Genomic DNA, 16,178 nt, shown 5'->3' on the forward strand with positions numbered 1-16,178 from the left:
ATACAGTGTCTGGCCTCAAGTCAGGAAGGCTCATTTTCCTGAGTTCAAATCCGGCCTCAGAAACTTCCTAGCTGTGTGATCCTGGGCAAGTCACTTAACCCTCTTTGCATTAGTTTCCTCATGTGTTAAATAAGTTGGAGAAGGAAATGGCAAACCACTTCAGCATCTTTGTAAAGAAAACCCCAAAAGAGGTCATGAAGCATCAGATAAGACTGAAAAAAGAATAAACAACTATATATACACATATACACATACACATATACATATGTATTTATAATACATATAGATAGGTTTAAAGGTTTATTACATGACTAACTCCCCCACACAGACCGTCCAGAAAGAAAGAAAAAGAGCAGAATACAGGTCAAAAACGTGCTAAGGTAAGAAAAGCACAGGTAAGAAAGAAATGGGATCTATCACTTCATTGATTTAGGGTTAATCCAATGGGCTGGCTACGTTGTTTGAATGCCAAAAATACATTTGCTTAAAAGACTATTATTTTATGAAAAACTCACACAAGGCAGGCATTTACACGGCAGTCAGAAGAAGTGATACAAAGACATTCTCCAGATCCCTCTGAAGAATTCTGGAATCAGTTGTGAAACATGGGAGACAATGGCTCAGGTTGGCCGAGCATGGTGCACCCGAATCAAAGAGGGAGCTGTGCTGTATGAGCAAAGCAGAATTGCAGTAGCTCAAAAGAAAAGTGAGATGTCCTACTCCAAATGTTCATATGGACCATTTGTGCCTGATCTGTGGTAGAGTCTTTCAAGCTCATATTGGTCTGATCAGCCACTGTACTTTGACCCCAACACAGTGATGTCATTTTGGTCCTCTTGAAGAAGGAAGGACAACCACCAACCAACCAATCTAAGATTCCTAGATGAAAAAACTCTCTACCACTGCAAGTCAGCACCTTCTCTACATCTCAGAGTTTTAGAGAGCCGCCTAGAGTACTGAGATCTTAGGTGAGTTGCCCAGGGTCACACAGCCCATATATGTCAGAGGCAGCACTGGAACCCTGATCTTGGCTTCAAGGCCAGCTGCCTGTCTTTATATACTATGAAACACTGCTTCTCAGTGGTGATGAAAATAGCTGTGCAGATCATCAAAAAGCCATTTCTATTTGTGGTTGATTTTTCTACTAAATTGCATTTGGCTTCACTAATATAAACATTTCACATTCTCTGAGCGTGTACAAACTGGGCAATGGAGGAAGGAGACCAGAGCATGCTGAGTAGCAAGAGGAAGTCAGAACAAGTTTAAAAACTGAGGAAGCAGATAATATAAACCTGAAACATTTCTCCTTTTTTCCTTCAAAAAAATTTATTTTACATTTTCCCAAAACAATACAGTTGGTGTAGTGGAGGGAGGGGAATGTGTCCAGTTTAAAGTATAAATTCCTGGCATTTTAACCAATAGAGCAATGCCAATGAGTAGGTGATTGAGAGAGGGATTAATATGTCTCCATAAAGACGGTGATGGTCCTTCACTACATACCAAGTAATTTCACAGTCTGTGCTTATTTTGGACACAGTCCATTTCCTCAGTAACAAATAAATAAATGCTCGTTGAATTGAATTCATAGGGATAAATGCACAATCTCATTTTTTTTTAAAAAAAGCATTGATTTAGCAAAGCAGTATAATGTAGAGCAATGGTGATAAAACCAAATAGAAATGGATCCTTGTAGGCCACATAATGACTTAGAAAACCAGTCAGTCAGTCAAGAAACATTTATTAAGCACCTACTATGTGCAAGGCACTGTGCTAAGCTCTGGGAGTAAGAAAAGTGGCAAATGATACTCCCTCAAGTTCACAATCTAATTAACATTACCTATGTTGTACTGTGGGGCAGCTAGATGATGCAGTGGATAGAGCACTAGGCCTGGAGTTAGGAAGACCTGAGTTCAAATAAGCCTTGAGACCCTGGACTGGTCACTTAACCCCTATTTACCTGAGTTCCTCATCTATAAAATGGGGACACACTGGAGAAGGAAATGGCAAACCACTCCAGTATCTTTGCCAAGAAAACCTCATGGATATAATGACCATGGGGTCATGTAGAATCAGATATGACTAAACAATGACAACAAATGTTGTATTGTATTTTTACATATTTTGTGAAACATTTCCCAATTACACTTTAATCTGCTTCAGGCTGAACTGGGCAATTTTGTAGGCTATGAGTTTGCAGGCCTCCAGCATCAACTCATCGATTTAAAAAGGTCCTGGCTTTCCCACTTATTGGCTCTGTGACTATTAGCAAATCATTTCAGTTCCATCTGTAAAATGGGGATAATAATCTCTTCCCTGACTACCTCAAAGGCTGTTGAAAGAATCAAATATGACAATGTATGTGACTATGTGAGATATGACCAAAAAATACAAATACTTTATTACTATAAATAGGAACAATTGTTTAATATCTTATTATTAAGTGTAGAAATCATGGCAGGCGCTATGTCAGGTTTTAGAGGAAATACAAAGATCTAGAAGAATAAAACACGCTTTCTACCCTTGGAGGGCTTACCACCTACCATGGAAGATATGACACATGGGAAAATAACTGCTAAAATCAGAGGAGGTCCAAGTTCTCTGCAAGGTGTGACAAAGGAAGGATCTTCTCTATTTTGGGGGATCTGGGAAGGCTTCGTGGAAGTAGATCTTGAGCTCAGTCTTGAAAAAAGGATAGGAATTCAATGGGCAGAGATGGAAAGGAAGGCTGCAGGCCGGTTTGGTTGGACTGTGTAATGTACAGGATAGCTAAGTTCCAATTAGTATGAAAAAAAGGAATTCTGTGAGGTAGTTGAATGTATTTGAATTCACACTGTCTGAAATGACAAAAATGTGAAGTTTGGCAATTGGTTCTAGTCTAATCAAAATATGCAGTGCAAATCTGAATCCTGTGGGACTTCCAGATTCATTGTTCACACTGATCAGGACATGGCTGGACCACCAGGAAGGGTCCAAGACATTGCTAAAGGTAAGAAATAGGCCCAGATTGTGTAGGGCTTTGAACATCAGACTGAGTCATTTCCATTTTATTTGGTAGGTGGCAGGGAGAAACTTCACGGTGTGAGCAGAGGAATGACAGGAACATGAGCAGTGTCAAGGCTGGATTAGAGGAGGCAAGAGATGAGATGCAAAGAGCGCAGTTGTCAGTTTCTGCAATGGTCTAGGCAGGTGGTGATGAGGACCTGGACTAGGAAGGCTGCAGAGGGGACAGAAAGCAGGGGACAGATGAGAGAGCTCACAAGGGGAATCTGACACATATTGACAACTTCTGGGATGAGCACAGTGAGGAAAATTCTTTAGAGTCCAAGTTGGAAACTCTGAGGTTTGAAGCAGTTCTGTCTAGGTTAGTGGTGGTGCCCTTGACAGAAACTGGGTAGTCAGAAGGAACAGCTTTTGGAGAAAAGATAAGAACAGGAAGAAAAAAGTACTGGGAATCTGAATGGACGTTTTTGATGCTGTAAGCAATCATCTAACACCAAAAATTGCAGAAAAGGTGCCACCTGCATTGAAGGAGTTTTCTTACTTGTACCAATGAAATCGCAGGTCAGTCCCTATCACTTATCCCCTAATTACTTGTGTATGTGTCTTCCTGGAACTAAACTATAAACTCAGTGAAGGCAGGGGACCCTCCCCCCACAAACCTAGCAGTATTTTGCATAGAGTAGGACCTTGATAAATATTAATTCAATTTAAATGGGCACGGTGTTCCCACTTGCTTTGCATAGTATATATGTATATACACACATATATACACATATACATACACATACACACCTATATTTGCTATTCACTTAACATAGACTTACTAAGGGGGTGGAAGAGGTGAAGATGGTGTAGTAAACATGGATAAACATTTGAAATTTATTCTGCAGAACTTTACGTTCTACTGGAGGGGGAGGGAGAAAGGGGAAAATGAGGCCCCTACAAACAAACAAATAAACAAACCACAACAAAACAACGGGGGGGGGGGGGGGGGGGGGGGGGGGGGGGGGGATATTGCCGGTGTCCACAGATGCAGCCAGTCCAGTGCCCGGCCCTTGAGCTCCGGAAAAGGGCACGGTCCTCGAACCCTGTGGCAGTCACACTGGCCACTGAGAAAGGGGGACGGTCCTCCCACTGCCCAAATGCGTGTTCCCTCTTGCCCCCACCAAACTCTCCTGGCCCCTGAGCTTGGCCCTAGATCGATCCATCCCTCCAAGGATCCCAAAATCATCGCTGCCCTTCTCCGGGGCCTATTTCCCTCCCTGTAGGGCTGTCACTCAACCGAGACAGCACTGTCTGCCGCCTGGCCACAGCGAGAGACGTTCCAAGCTCGAGGTGTGGGGGTCTTTCCCTTGCCCCCCAACTGAATTTGCCTCCAAATGCTGGGATTCCTCCTCATCCTTCTTTAGCGCCAGAAGCAGAAACCATTACTTCCAGTTGGGGGATACAGGTAAAGGAAAACGGTGGTACCTGAGCTGGGCTTTCACATGCATGGAATGTTTCTGCAGGAAAAATGGGGATAGGGGAAGAGGGAAGGGCAGGGCAGATTTATACCTTTTAACTTAGTGATCCCCCAACTGCCCACGTATGCCCAGAGGGTCAAAGACAGAAAGGTGCCCTGGTCACCAAAATAGTCAGAGCATCCTGTTTTGTGATTGCAAAAAACTGGAAACAAAGTGGGTGCCCACTGACTGAAAAAGACTGAACAGACTGTAGTATCTGAATAAAATGAAGTGAGAAAAGGTTTATGTGTTCCTTGGTTTTACTGAGCTGGCTTTTCTTTCATTTTTTATTTTGTCTCTTTATTAAAAAGGAGGACTCCACGGGGAGTTGAAAGTGAAAGGATATAGTTGGAAATGAAGATGATATACAAACAAAAGATATAAATATTTTTTAAAAAATAATAAATATGGGGAATTCAGAGAAACATGTAAAGACTTGTATGAATTGATGAAGAATGAAGAAAGCCAAACCAAGAGTCAAATAAACAGAGTGACCACAATGACACTGGGGAAAAGACCCCTAAAGGGAAGCTAAACTCAAATGAATTGCAGCAACCAATATTGGTTCCCAAGGAGTGAAGATAAAACACAGCTTCCTCCTCTCCAGTGGAAATATTATAGATGATAGTAGGAATACATAGTACGGCACTTTATTAAGTGCCTGCTAATTAAGTGTCTAATTAATGCTTGTTGACTGAATACATTGACAAACATGTCTATCATAGTTTTCAAAATTTGCTTTCTTAACTACAAAGAAGGAGTCTTCTAGGGGAGACAATTTCGAAAAAGGATTGCTTTAATAAACAAAAATCATCAATTTTTTTTTCAAAGATGGGGGGATGGGGCAGAGGGGCATTGTAGGGAAAGGTAAGTAGAGAAGTAGAAGGCACATATAAGGACAGACAGTGAGTGGTCCATTTTGGATGAAGCACAGGATACAATGAGTGAAGAATCTGAAAAAAATGGTTGGGGTTAAGTCATAGAGGGTCTTAAATACCGGGATAAGAAAATTGGATTTTCTTCTGTCAGTAAAGAGTAACTACTAAAGGTTTTTAAGCAGTAAAGTGCCTGGTATAGTGGCTAGAATGGGAAGACCTAGCCAGGCTCAAAATCCACTTAAGACATGCATTAGGTGGGTGACCCTGGACAAGTTGTTTCTCTGTATCTCAAGTTTCCTGATCTGCAAAACGAGGGGATTGGACTAAATGGCCTCTAAGGTTCCTTCCAGCTCTAAATTTATAATCCTATGATCAAATTAATGATCAATTTAATGGATCAAATCCTATGATCAAATTAACCATCAAAGGTTGGGGGATCAAATTAACACGGCAGTTGTACATAAGATACATAGGATGGGAGAGCAGGGATAAGAGACTAGATTTAGGGAAAAGAATTAGGAGGCAGTAGTTTTCCAGGTGAGAGGTAAAATGGGCCTGAAAAGGGGTGGGGTAACAGTGGGACTGGAACATGAGATATGGGATCTAATAGCTATTCTGGAGTTGAATAAGATTTAGCAACTAACTGGGTATGGGAGCTAAGGGAAAAACAGTAGTTCAGGATGACTATGATTTTTTTAACTTGAGTGGGAAATCAATGGTGCCATTAATAGAAACAGACAAATCAGGAAGGGGAGATTTGTGGGGGAGGGGGGATGAGTTTAGGCTTGAACCTTCTGAGCTTGAGCTACCAGTAGTATATACACAGAAGTATATTTAACAGGAATTTGGAAATATGGGATGGGAGCCAAGGAAAAGAGTTAGTGCTGGAGATAGATTTAGGAATCATTCACTTAGAAGTAATGGTTGTGATGATGTGGGAATAGATGATCTTCCAGGGCAAGAATGTATATAGCCAGAAGAGTTTTAAAGATGGAACCTTGAGAGATGACTACATTTAGGGGCTGGGAAGAGCCAGAAAAAGAAACAGGACTGGTTAGAGAGGAAAATCATGATGGTCCAGTATCAGGAAACCCAAGGGAGGTGGGAATTCAAGAAAACTGTAGTGTCAAAAGGTGTGAAGAAGTATAAGAGATGAGAAAGTGCCTTGGATCTGATGACTAGGACTTGGTCAGCAGGAGCCTATGAAAAAACCACTTCAGAAAAATGGTGGAAATGGAAACTACAGACTGACTGCCAAAGAAAGGTTCTTGGCTTGGTTTGTTTTTTTAATATATTAAATAATATTTTATATAGAAGATATATTTTTATGTTTGGTTGTATAATATATAATATGTATACACACACATACAGATATATAATGAATATAATACACATATAATAATGTATCTTTTAAATTATAATGTATAATTATATGACATTGTATGCTATAAAATAACTTAATTAGAAATTATAATGTGTATATTATCTATTGTATATATTCTATATATGTTATCTATATATTTTCTATAACTACATATCTCTATATCATTGTATACCTAATATCTAGCACAATGGTTACATATGGTAAGAATTTATATAAATATTTGCGGCATGAATACATGCTTTGCTATTTTGTTGTTGTTTAGTCATTTCAGTCCTGTCTGACTCCTTGTGACTTCAAAAAACCCTTTTGGGGTTTTCTTGGCAAAGATACTGGAGTGGTCTTTGCTATTTCCTTTTCCAGCTCATTTTACAGATGAGGAAACTGAGGCAAACAGAGTTCAGTGACTTGCCCAGGGTCACACAGCTAGGAAGTGTCTGAGGCCACATTTGAACTCAGAGAGAGGAGTCTTCCTGACTCCAGGCCTGGCACTCTATCCGCTGTGTCACCTAGCTGTTTTGCCATTATTACTAATTTGGAAAGTTTGGTCCTTTTCCTTCCACCCAACTAAATCCTCATCATCTTTCAAAACCCAAAAGATAGTAGGAGAGAAGACACTTCAATGCTTCTACCTCAGACATACAGAGTCAGAGCTAGAGGAGATCTTAAAAGTCAACTAGAGGGGGCAGCTAGGTGGTGCAGTAGATAGAGCTCTAGCCTTGGAGTCAGGACAACCTGAGTTCAAATGACCCTGGGCAAGTCACTTAACCCTGACTGCCTCACCAAAAAGCAAAAAAAAAAAAAGTCAACTAGTCAGTCAATCAATCAATAAGTACTTAACTTATATACTTATGCAAGGCACCAGACATTCAAAGACAAAATCCAAACAGTCCCTGGCTTCAAGGAACTTACATTCTAAGAGGGGAGACAACATATATGTATAAAGTAGCCTGTAAAACATAGATACACAGTAACTTTAAGAGAAAACTTTTCATTTTGTTAAGAAGGAAACTGAGGGGGGCAGCTAGGTGGAGCAGTGGTTAGAGCTCTGGCCTCAGAGTCAAGAGGACCTGAGTTCAAATCCAACCTCAGACACATAACACTTACTAGCTGTGTGACCCTGGGCAAATCACTTAACCCCAATCACCTCACCAAAAAAAGGAAAATGAGGCACAGAAAGGGAAAAGTGGCTTGCCAAAGATCACTCAGCTAGCTGTTGACAAAGCCAGACCTAGAACCCAGGCCCACTGAGATCCATTTCAATACTCGTCCAACAAATTAAACATATTATGGGCCTACTAAATGCAAGGCATAGGAAAAAAAAACAAAGGATTTATGTTCTGCTTGAGTAGAAGGGAAGAAGAATAACATGTAGCCTGACAAGTTTAGTACAAGGCAGGAAGCGATGGGGCCAAGGAGAGATCAAAGAATATGTCCCCAGAACATCTGAATGGGGAGGAGGAAATAATAATGATAATGACAGGTAACAGTTATATTTTGCATACTATGTAACAGGTCCTGTGCTAAGTGCTTTTATAATTATTATCTCATTTGATACAACAACCTTAAGGTAGGGGCTATTATTATCCCAATTTTTACCGAGAAGGAAACTGAGGCAGACAGTGGTCTTGATTGAAACTCAGGTCTTCCTGATTCCAGTCCTAGCAATCTCTCCCAAGACCACCTAGCTGATGCTATGACCAGGAAGAAAACATCTCTTAGCCAAGTGGCTCAAGAGAAGACTCCACAAAGAAAGTCAAGATGAACCTTGAAGGAAGATTAAGGAATTTGGAAAGTCAATGTGTAGAGAGAGTGAATTCTAGAAAATGAAGCTGACTCATACAAAGGCAAAAAATGAGGCAGCTAGGTGGTACAGTGAATAGAGTGCTAGGCCTGGAGTCAGGAAGACCTGAATTCAAATGTGACTTCAGACACTTAATAGCTGTGTGATCTTGGGCAAGTAACTTAACCTCTGATTGCCTGAGTTTTCTCAAATGTAAAATGGAGATGATAATAATAAGTACCTGCCTCCCAGGGTTGTTGTAAGGATAAAATAGAAAAATTTTCGAAAAAACACTTACCACAGTACCTGGAACATAATAGTTGCTATAGAAATGCTATCAATGATGAGGATGTGTTAACAAGGACAATGATGAGGAGTCCTGTTTGGCTGACTCACAGAGCAAATAAACGGGACTGAGTGAGATAAACCTAGAAAAGTAAGTTGGAACTAGACTGTAGAGTGACTTCAATGCCAAGCTAAGGAGCCTGGATAATATCATGTGGGCAATGAAGTATTTTCTATTTTAGAGAATATGTTCTCACTGGATATTTTAGAGAAGGAAACTATCATGGACAGGTTTATGCATTATGAATATTATTCTGGCAGCTGTATAAAAGATGGATGATGGCAAAGACTAGAAGCAAAAAGGTCAATTAGGAGGTTATTACAATCAGCCAATAAGCATTTATTAAGCCCTTCCTATGTGCCAGGCACTGTGCAAAGCACTGGAGATATTAAAAAAAAAGAAAAGAAAAAACCAGCTCTTCACTTGCCTTCACATTAAAATAGGGAAGAGAGCGTGTAAGTAACTAGGGACATATAAGACCTATACAAAGTACATGGAAGAAAACCTCAGAGGGGAAAGCGCTGATAAGTAGGGGTACTAGGAAAGGCCTCCTGTAGAAGGAAGGATTAGAGCTGATTCCTGGAGGAAACTGGGGCCAAATTCTCTGGCTTTAAATGCCAGAGAACTACATATTTTATCCTTGCAGTAACAGGCAGCCACTGTGGTTTGTGGGGAGGAAGGTGACAAGGGCTGACTTATACTTTAGAAAAATCTCTTTGACAACTGAGTGAAAGATATGTAATGGGAAGAGACATGAAGCAAAGGATCCAATAAGGAGAATACTGCAGTAGTTCAGGTGAGAAGTGATGATGGCTTTAATAATAACAATAATAATAAGTAGCATTTATATAGTGCTTACTATGTGCCAGGTATAGTGCTAAACACTTGATAATTATCTCATTTGATCCTCATAACAACCCTGGGAGTAGGTGCTACTTATTATTACCCCCATTTTACAGATGGGGAAACTGAGAAGTGACTTGCTAGTGTCTGAGGCCAGATGTGAACTTAGGTCTTCCTGATTCAAGGTCCCCAGCACTCTATCCATTGTATCATCTAGCTGCCCCAACCAAGGTGGTAGCCCACTTTGTATGAGTGAAGAGAGCAGGGAACTGCTAAGACAGGTGTGAATGGGAAAACCACAAGATCTGTTCATAGTTTAAGTTTATGGGGTGAGAGTGAGGAGTTGAGGATGATACCAGGGTTGCTAGCTTGAATGAATGGAAGGATGGTGATGTCCCATAAAGTAACAGGGAAGTTTAGAAGACAGGAGTATACTGGTAAAAAAGATGAATTCTGGTTTAGACATATTGAACTTGAGATGCCTAATGCTTATGGGACATCCAGATGTCCAAAAGGCAACTAGAGCTCAGGAGAGGGACTTGGGTTGGAAATAGAGATCTGGGAGTCATCTACATAGTTTATAACTAACCAGGAGCGGGGAACCTTCGGCCTTGAGGTCACATGTGGCCTTCTAGATGCTTAAGTGACGCCTTTTGACTGAATCCAAAGGCTGAACTTAAGGATCTAGAAGGTCACATGTGGCCTCAAGGCTGCAGGTTTCCCACCACTGAAGTAAACCTACAGGAGCTGATGAGATTATAGAGTAAGATAGTACAGAGGGAAAAGAAAAGAGGAACCAGGACTGTGCCCTGGAAGAAACCCATGATTAGTGGGTAATTAGATGTGGTTGTCCAGGTGATAAGGACTCAAATGAAGTAGTGAAGAGCTGCTTTCTACATAGTTGTCCTCAGGTCTGAAGAGGTCCTGAGGAGAAGGAGTCATGACTTTAGTGTCTCCTCCACAGGCTAGGAATCACTGGAACTTGGCTATTCTCACTGACCATTGTCCAAATTCACTCCCTAGGGTCCAGTGCCAAATAACATTTTCCTGATTATTCCAGCCCTTCACTGAATTCTCCTGTATCAGAGAAGACCACTTTCAAACAACTCATCATTTAATTAGATGTTGTCATGTATCCCTCTCCTCTACCTGAGAATACTGACCTTCTTGGGGCGGGGGGAAGGAGTCTATGCATATTTCAGAGTCCCTCTGAGTACTTGCAACCTTCCTATCTCAGATACCCCAGTATTCCCTCCAATGTTAGTTATGAACTTATCTCCCCAATGACACTTGTATCACCCAAAACAGTACCTCCTAATCTCAGCAAACCCTTAGTACCTGTAATTCCCAATTTCAGCACCTTAAACCTCTAACCTCAGGTTCCCAAACTTTTCTGCCTCTATCATGCTCCCCAATAGAACCTACGTGCCTTTTCTTAGGCTAACACAGAAACTTCAACCCCAAATTCTGGCTCTCTTATCTTGAGTCCCCATTCCCCACCCTCCCAAGCATGCACTCTAACCCAGCAGTTGAACCTCTAATCTCAGGCACCCAGCATGGATATATTCAGCTCAGAAATCCACAGCATCTGAACTCTCAATCTCAGGGTCCTTCCAGAAAGAATATCCTCATTTCAGACACTCCCTAGAATCTGCACTGCCAATCCCAGACATCCAGCAGGCGCACCTCCACAAACCTACAGCACTTGCACCACCAAACTCATTCACCTAGCATGAACCTTCCAGAATGCACATGCCCATGTCGGGCATCCACAGCACCTGTACTCCTAATTTCAGACCCCCATTATATGCATTCCATCTCAGACATCCACAGCAACTGCACCCTAAATCTAGGGCACCCAGAATAGGTATCCTCGGCCCAGAAACTTACAGCACCTGTCCCACTCTTAGCTCTGGTACGCAGTATATGCACCCTCAAGTATGTCTCCCATCTCAGGCATGCCCAGCACCTGCAGCTCAAGTTCAGTCCCCCCAGTATGTGCATCTCCCACCTCAAGCCCTCCATAATTTCACTTCCAATCTCAAGGCCCCAGAATGTCAATCCTAGGCCCCCAGAACATTCATCCCCAGGTCAAGCACCTTGAGCACCACATATCCCAGAGAACCCCAGGTATTACCCGGGGGAGTTTTGCTCCGCGATTCCTTCTTGTGAGACTTCATGACTCCGTCACCCTCGAGAACACCCCTTTTCCTAATCTTGATCCTGACCCCAGACCACGCACTAATTTAGTAGCTTCCAAGATCTAGAGCGCGACACGCGGACCTCCAGCCGAGCCAGAGCTCGGCGCCCGCACCCGTGCCTGCGTTTGCGAGTCTAGTCAGGCGCCGTCGTCACCTTGGCAACCGCAGCCTCCATGGCAACCGCTCGCCCCAAAGGAGAGAACGTCATTCTCACCCGATAGCCGAGATACTGATGACTTCAAGAACTTCTTCACGCTTCCACTCCGGCCCACCTGCGGGCTCGCCCGGCCCGCCAGCGGGTCCGCCCAGCCTGCCCGCAAGCAGGCCCTCTACGCCCAGGAGCCCTAGGTCGGGGCCGTCAGCCCCGGCGCCCCGCAGCACCTTGGCCTCCGAGAACCGTCACGAAAGAGCTCCCCAAACACGCTGCCCAGCAAGGGCGCCCATGACCGGGGGCGAGCGAGCCGGGGTGCGTGATGACGCCATCGGGCGGTGCGTCACGCCCAGGGCCGGGAGGGTCGGGAGAGGCAGAGCTTGAGCCTCAGCGGCCTGCAGGGACCCCGGGCCATCCGAGTCCAACCCAGCTCCCCTTCCCCATTTTACAGAACGCGGGGCTTCTGGGGAAAAGGCAGCCCGCCCTCCCTACGAATGACTAGTCCAAACAAGTGACAGAACTGGGATTCGAACCCAGGTCTTCTCCAAATCCAGCTTCTTCTGAACCCAGCTGCTGCTTTATCTGCATATTAACGAGCTGATATTTTTATAATCAATCAGTCAATAAACATTAATAAGTGCCCACTATGTGCGAGGCAACCTGGAGTGATGGGGACACAAAGAAAAGTAATTACATGGTCTGTCCTGATCAAGGAGTTCAGTCTAATGGTGACAACATGTAAACTACCTATAAACAATCTACAGGATACCTCAGAGACTAGGGCAACTTGGTGGAGCTCTGGGCCCCGAGTTCAAATCCATCATCAGATGCTTGCTAGCTTTGTGATCCTGGGCAAGTCACTTAACCTCTATTTGCCTCAGTCTCCTCAGCTGTAAAAATGGGGAAAACAAAGGGGCTACCTCCCAGAATTGTTGTGAGGACTAAATGAGATATTATTTGTAAAAAATGCTGCTATACAAATGCTAGCTTAGTCAACAGAAGGAAGGCACTGGAATTAAGAAAGCTCAGGAAATACTCAACAGAGATGGCAGTGGATAGAGCACCTGCCCTGGAGTCAGGAGGACCTGAGTTCAAATACAGTCTCAGACACTTGACACTTACTAACTGCGTGATCCTGGGCAAGTCACTTAACCCCATTGCCTAGCAAAACAAACAAAAATACTCAACAAAGATTTATCACTTTAAGAGCTACAAAACACTCACAACAATTCCAGGTGGTAGATAACAACCTCACAGAGCTTAAATGACTTGTACTTAGTCATAGGATCCCAGACCTGGAAGAAATAAAAATAACAACAAAAAAAAACCCCTCATTTTATAGTTGAGTTATATAAATTAAGTAAGTTGTCCATAGTTGGATAGCCAGTAAGTGGGAGAGTCTGAATTTGAAACCAATTCTTTTGACACTATCTCTAGCTACGTCCCTACTGCACTGGCTGCAGGTCCATCTTTGGTGTGCTGGATCAGTCAGTGTTTTCTGGGGTTCCCTTATTCCACCCTACCCAGTCCTAGTCCTCCAGCTGTCCTCCAAATACTGTCCATCCTTATCCATCTCTTCTGTGCTCTAGGGCAATGAGGCCCAGGACACTTGCAGTACTGCCTTACCCAATGGTAGCAACTCCTTTCTAGGTTTCTCTAGTTCCCCTCACCACTCCTTTCATTCAGTTAGAAAGGACTCTGGATTTGGGTCAGAAGGCCTGGTTCATCAAAGACATTCTCCAATTTTAGAGGCACCCTCATGTCAGCACTCTCTTAGTTCAAGTTCAATTTTGTGAGGCAATAAGGCATAAGTTAACAGAAGGAAGTTTACTTGGCCCTAACACTTCAAGGACACACAGCAAGGATACACTGAGCACATAGTAAATGCTTAATAAATGCTCATTCATTCATTTAGATCTTCAGAGACTACAGTATTCTAAGAATTTTGGTGTTAAAAAGATGGGCCTTTGTTTCAAGAAGAAGCTTAAGGTGACAAAAGAATTATGCTATTTCCCAAAAACAATCCAGACCACCATCTCCTTCCTGTTCAATTCTGGTACCACCTCATTGTCCATGTGCAAAGTCTACCCTAGATATATACATACATACCATGCATGCATACATATGCACACACATGTACATATACATATACATATGCACATTATGTATATGTATACTTGTGCTTGAGTTACTTTAACCTGCATGAGAAGCAATTGTTAAGTTTTCAGTGTGGGCATTTGTAGCTCAGAAGTTGGCAAATGCTACAAAGCAAAGCATGATTTGTTTTCTTGTTTATCTAGACTTAAGAAAGTGATGAAGAAATGTTAATAACAGACTAAACTTAAAAATAAGTCTTACATACCTTTGCGTAGAAGTGGGTGTTAAACTTTTACCAGCATACCACTTTGTATGCATGCACGTATGCATATATACGTATGCACACAAATACTGATATGTATATATATTGAGGTAGATAAGATATACTGGTTATGAGTTCTAGAGGTAGTCCATCTAACTACATATCATAGCCTAGACAATATGCATTCTACATCCACTTGTTTTTTCCTGTTTAGGTAGGCCAAATTCTTTTGAATAATTATGGATCTCATTCAGAAGACTCCTCAGTGTTCTAGAAACTGATGCTTTTGAAAAAAAAAAAATCTAGTTCCCTGAAGTAGCCCAACAGCATAGCGTTGATTAGTGTTACATCAAATCTATAAATTCAGTGCAAGGAGCACTGAGCTTCACCTTCCATAGATGTGGCCTCCCTCACCTTCTTATGGAAATGTATCTTGTCAGCAGGTAGGATAAGGTGTCTCAGGCACACACCGAGCTTTAGAGGTCTAGACCCCACATGGGTAAGACTTTTTGTGACCTTGGGTAAACAGGAAGCTGCTACAGGGAACAGAGGCCAGAAGGCGCTTTTATCTTCTAATCCCTGTTGCAGGAAGGAAGGAGGAAAGTGAATGTAACCATGTTGCAGTAGAGGGTGATGGGGGGAGACATGAGCCTAACCCATGTTATGGGGAAATATAGGCAGAAATTATTCCCATCATGCCCATTAACAGCAACTTTCAGGTAGGGCTATCTTCTATCACAATCTCCTCAGTTGCAGGAGACTGCAATACTGGCACACTCAGGTCCTAGATTATATCTGCACAAAGGTTTGTTGCCTGGATGATAGCCGCTGGAGCTGGACTAGAAGCAGGGCTGATGGTGTTGTGGGTAGGGGCTTTTGCTAAGGCTATAAGGGATCGGGCGCCCTAGGTTGCCTCCATTTGAGTCTGAAAGGAGGTGGTGGGCATATTCTCCATGAAATGATCACTATTACACATCAGGGCAATTAGGTGATGCAGTGGATAGAGGGATGGGCTTGGAGTCAGGAAGGCTCATCTTCCCAAGTTCAAATTCGGCCTCGGACACTTTCAAGCTGTGTGACCCTGGGCAAGTCACTTAACCTCATTTGCCTCGGTTTTCTCATCCGTCAATTGAGATGGAGAAGGAGACAGCAAATCACAACTTTGCCAAGAAAACCCTAAACTCACAGAGACTGAAAAGACTCAACAACAACGACACATACATCTCCTGCCGTGTCTGGAGGATAGGTCATAAGTGGAAAAATGCTTTAACCCAGTTGCACCCACTGTGTATCTCACCATTAAGTTTCTAGTGGTCCGTGACTTTTTCTCTGAGATTATGGTAGCTTTTGCAACTGTTCAGCATCATTAGGAGAATACGTTTTATGCCAAGAGGCAACTTGGAATCATTGGACAATTTCCAAAATACATTCCGACTCACTTCCTCCTCTTCAGGAGGCATATAAGATAAAGCTACACAAACCATCTGCATCTTGACATATGACTAACAAAAGGCAGGTAAAACATAGAAACAAATGTTTTTTATAATAATAAAATATAACAAATTAGCATTAACCTACCAGGATATGTAAAAAACCTACGTGCAACAATTTTCACAGAAATAAAGAACTAAATAATAAAGTCCATGCAAACATGCAATGCATTTAGAATGTCAAAATTACACAAGTGAATTTATAGATTTGATGTAATACTAATCAATGCTATGCTGTTGGGCT

General features: G+C 42.4%; 1 protein-coding gene across 2 annotated transcripts in view; it reads right to left on the minus strand.

Annotated features, from left to right (window-relative positions):
• MYCBPAP (MYCBP associated protein) overlaps positions 1 to 11,981 on the minus strand; it is a 34,856-nt gene extending 22,875 nt beyond the window's left edge. For both annotated transcript variants that reach the window (XM_027870480.1, XM_027870481.1), the window contains exon 1: positions 11,871 to 11,981. In XM_027870480.1, coding sequence (XP_027726281.1) covers positions 11,871 to 11,913 — 43 coding nt within the window. In that variant the 5' untranslated portion in view covers positions 11,914 to 11,981. The remainder of the gene's footprint in view (positions 1 to 11,870) is intronic.
• Positions 11,982 to 16,178: the final 4,197 nt, after the last annotated feature.

Source organism: Vombatus ursinus, unplaced genomic scaffold, assembly GCF_900497805.2.
Source record: "Vombatus ursinus unplaced genomic scaffold, bare-nosed wombat genome assembly UNPS02014797.1, whole genome shotgun sequence".
Classification (NCBI taxonomy): Eukaryota; Metazoa; Chordata; class Mammalia; order Diprotodontia; family Vombatidae; genus Vombatus; species Vombatus ursinus.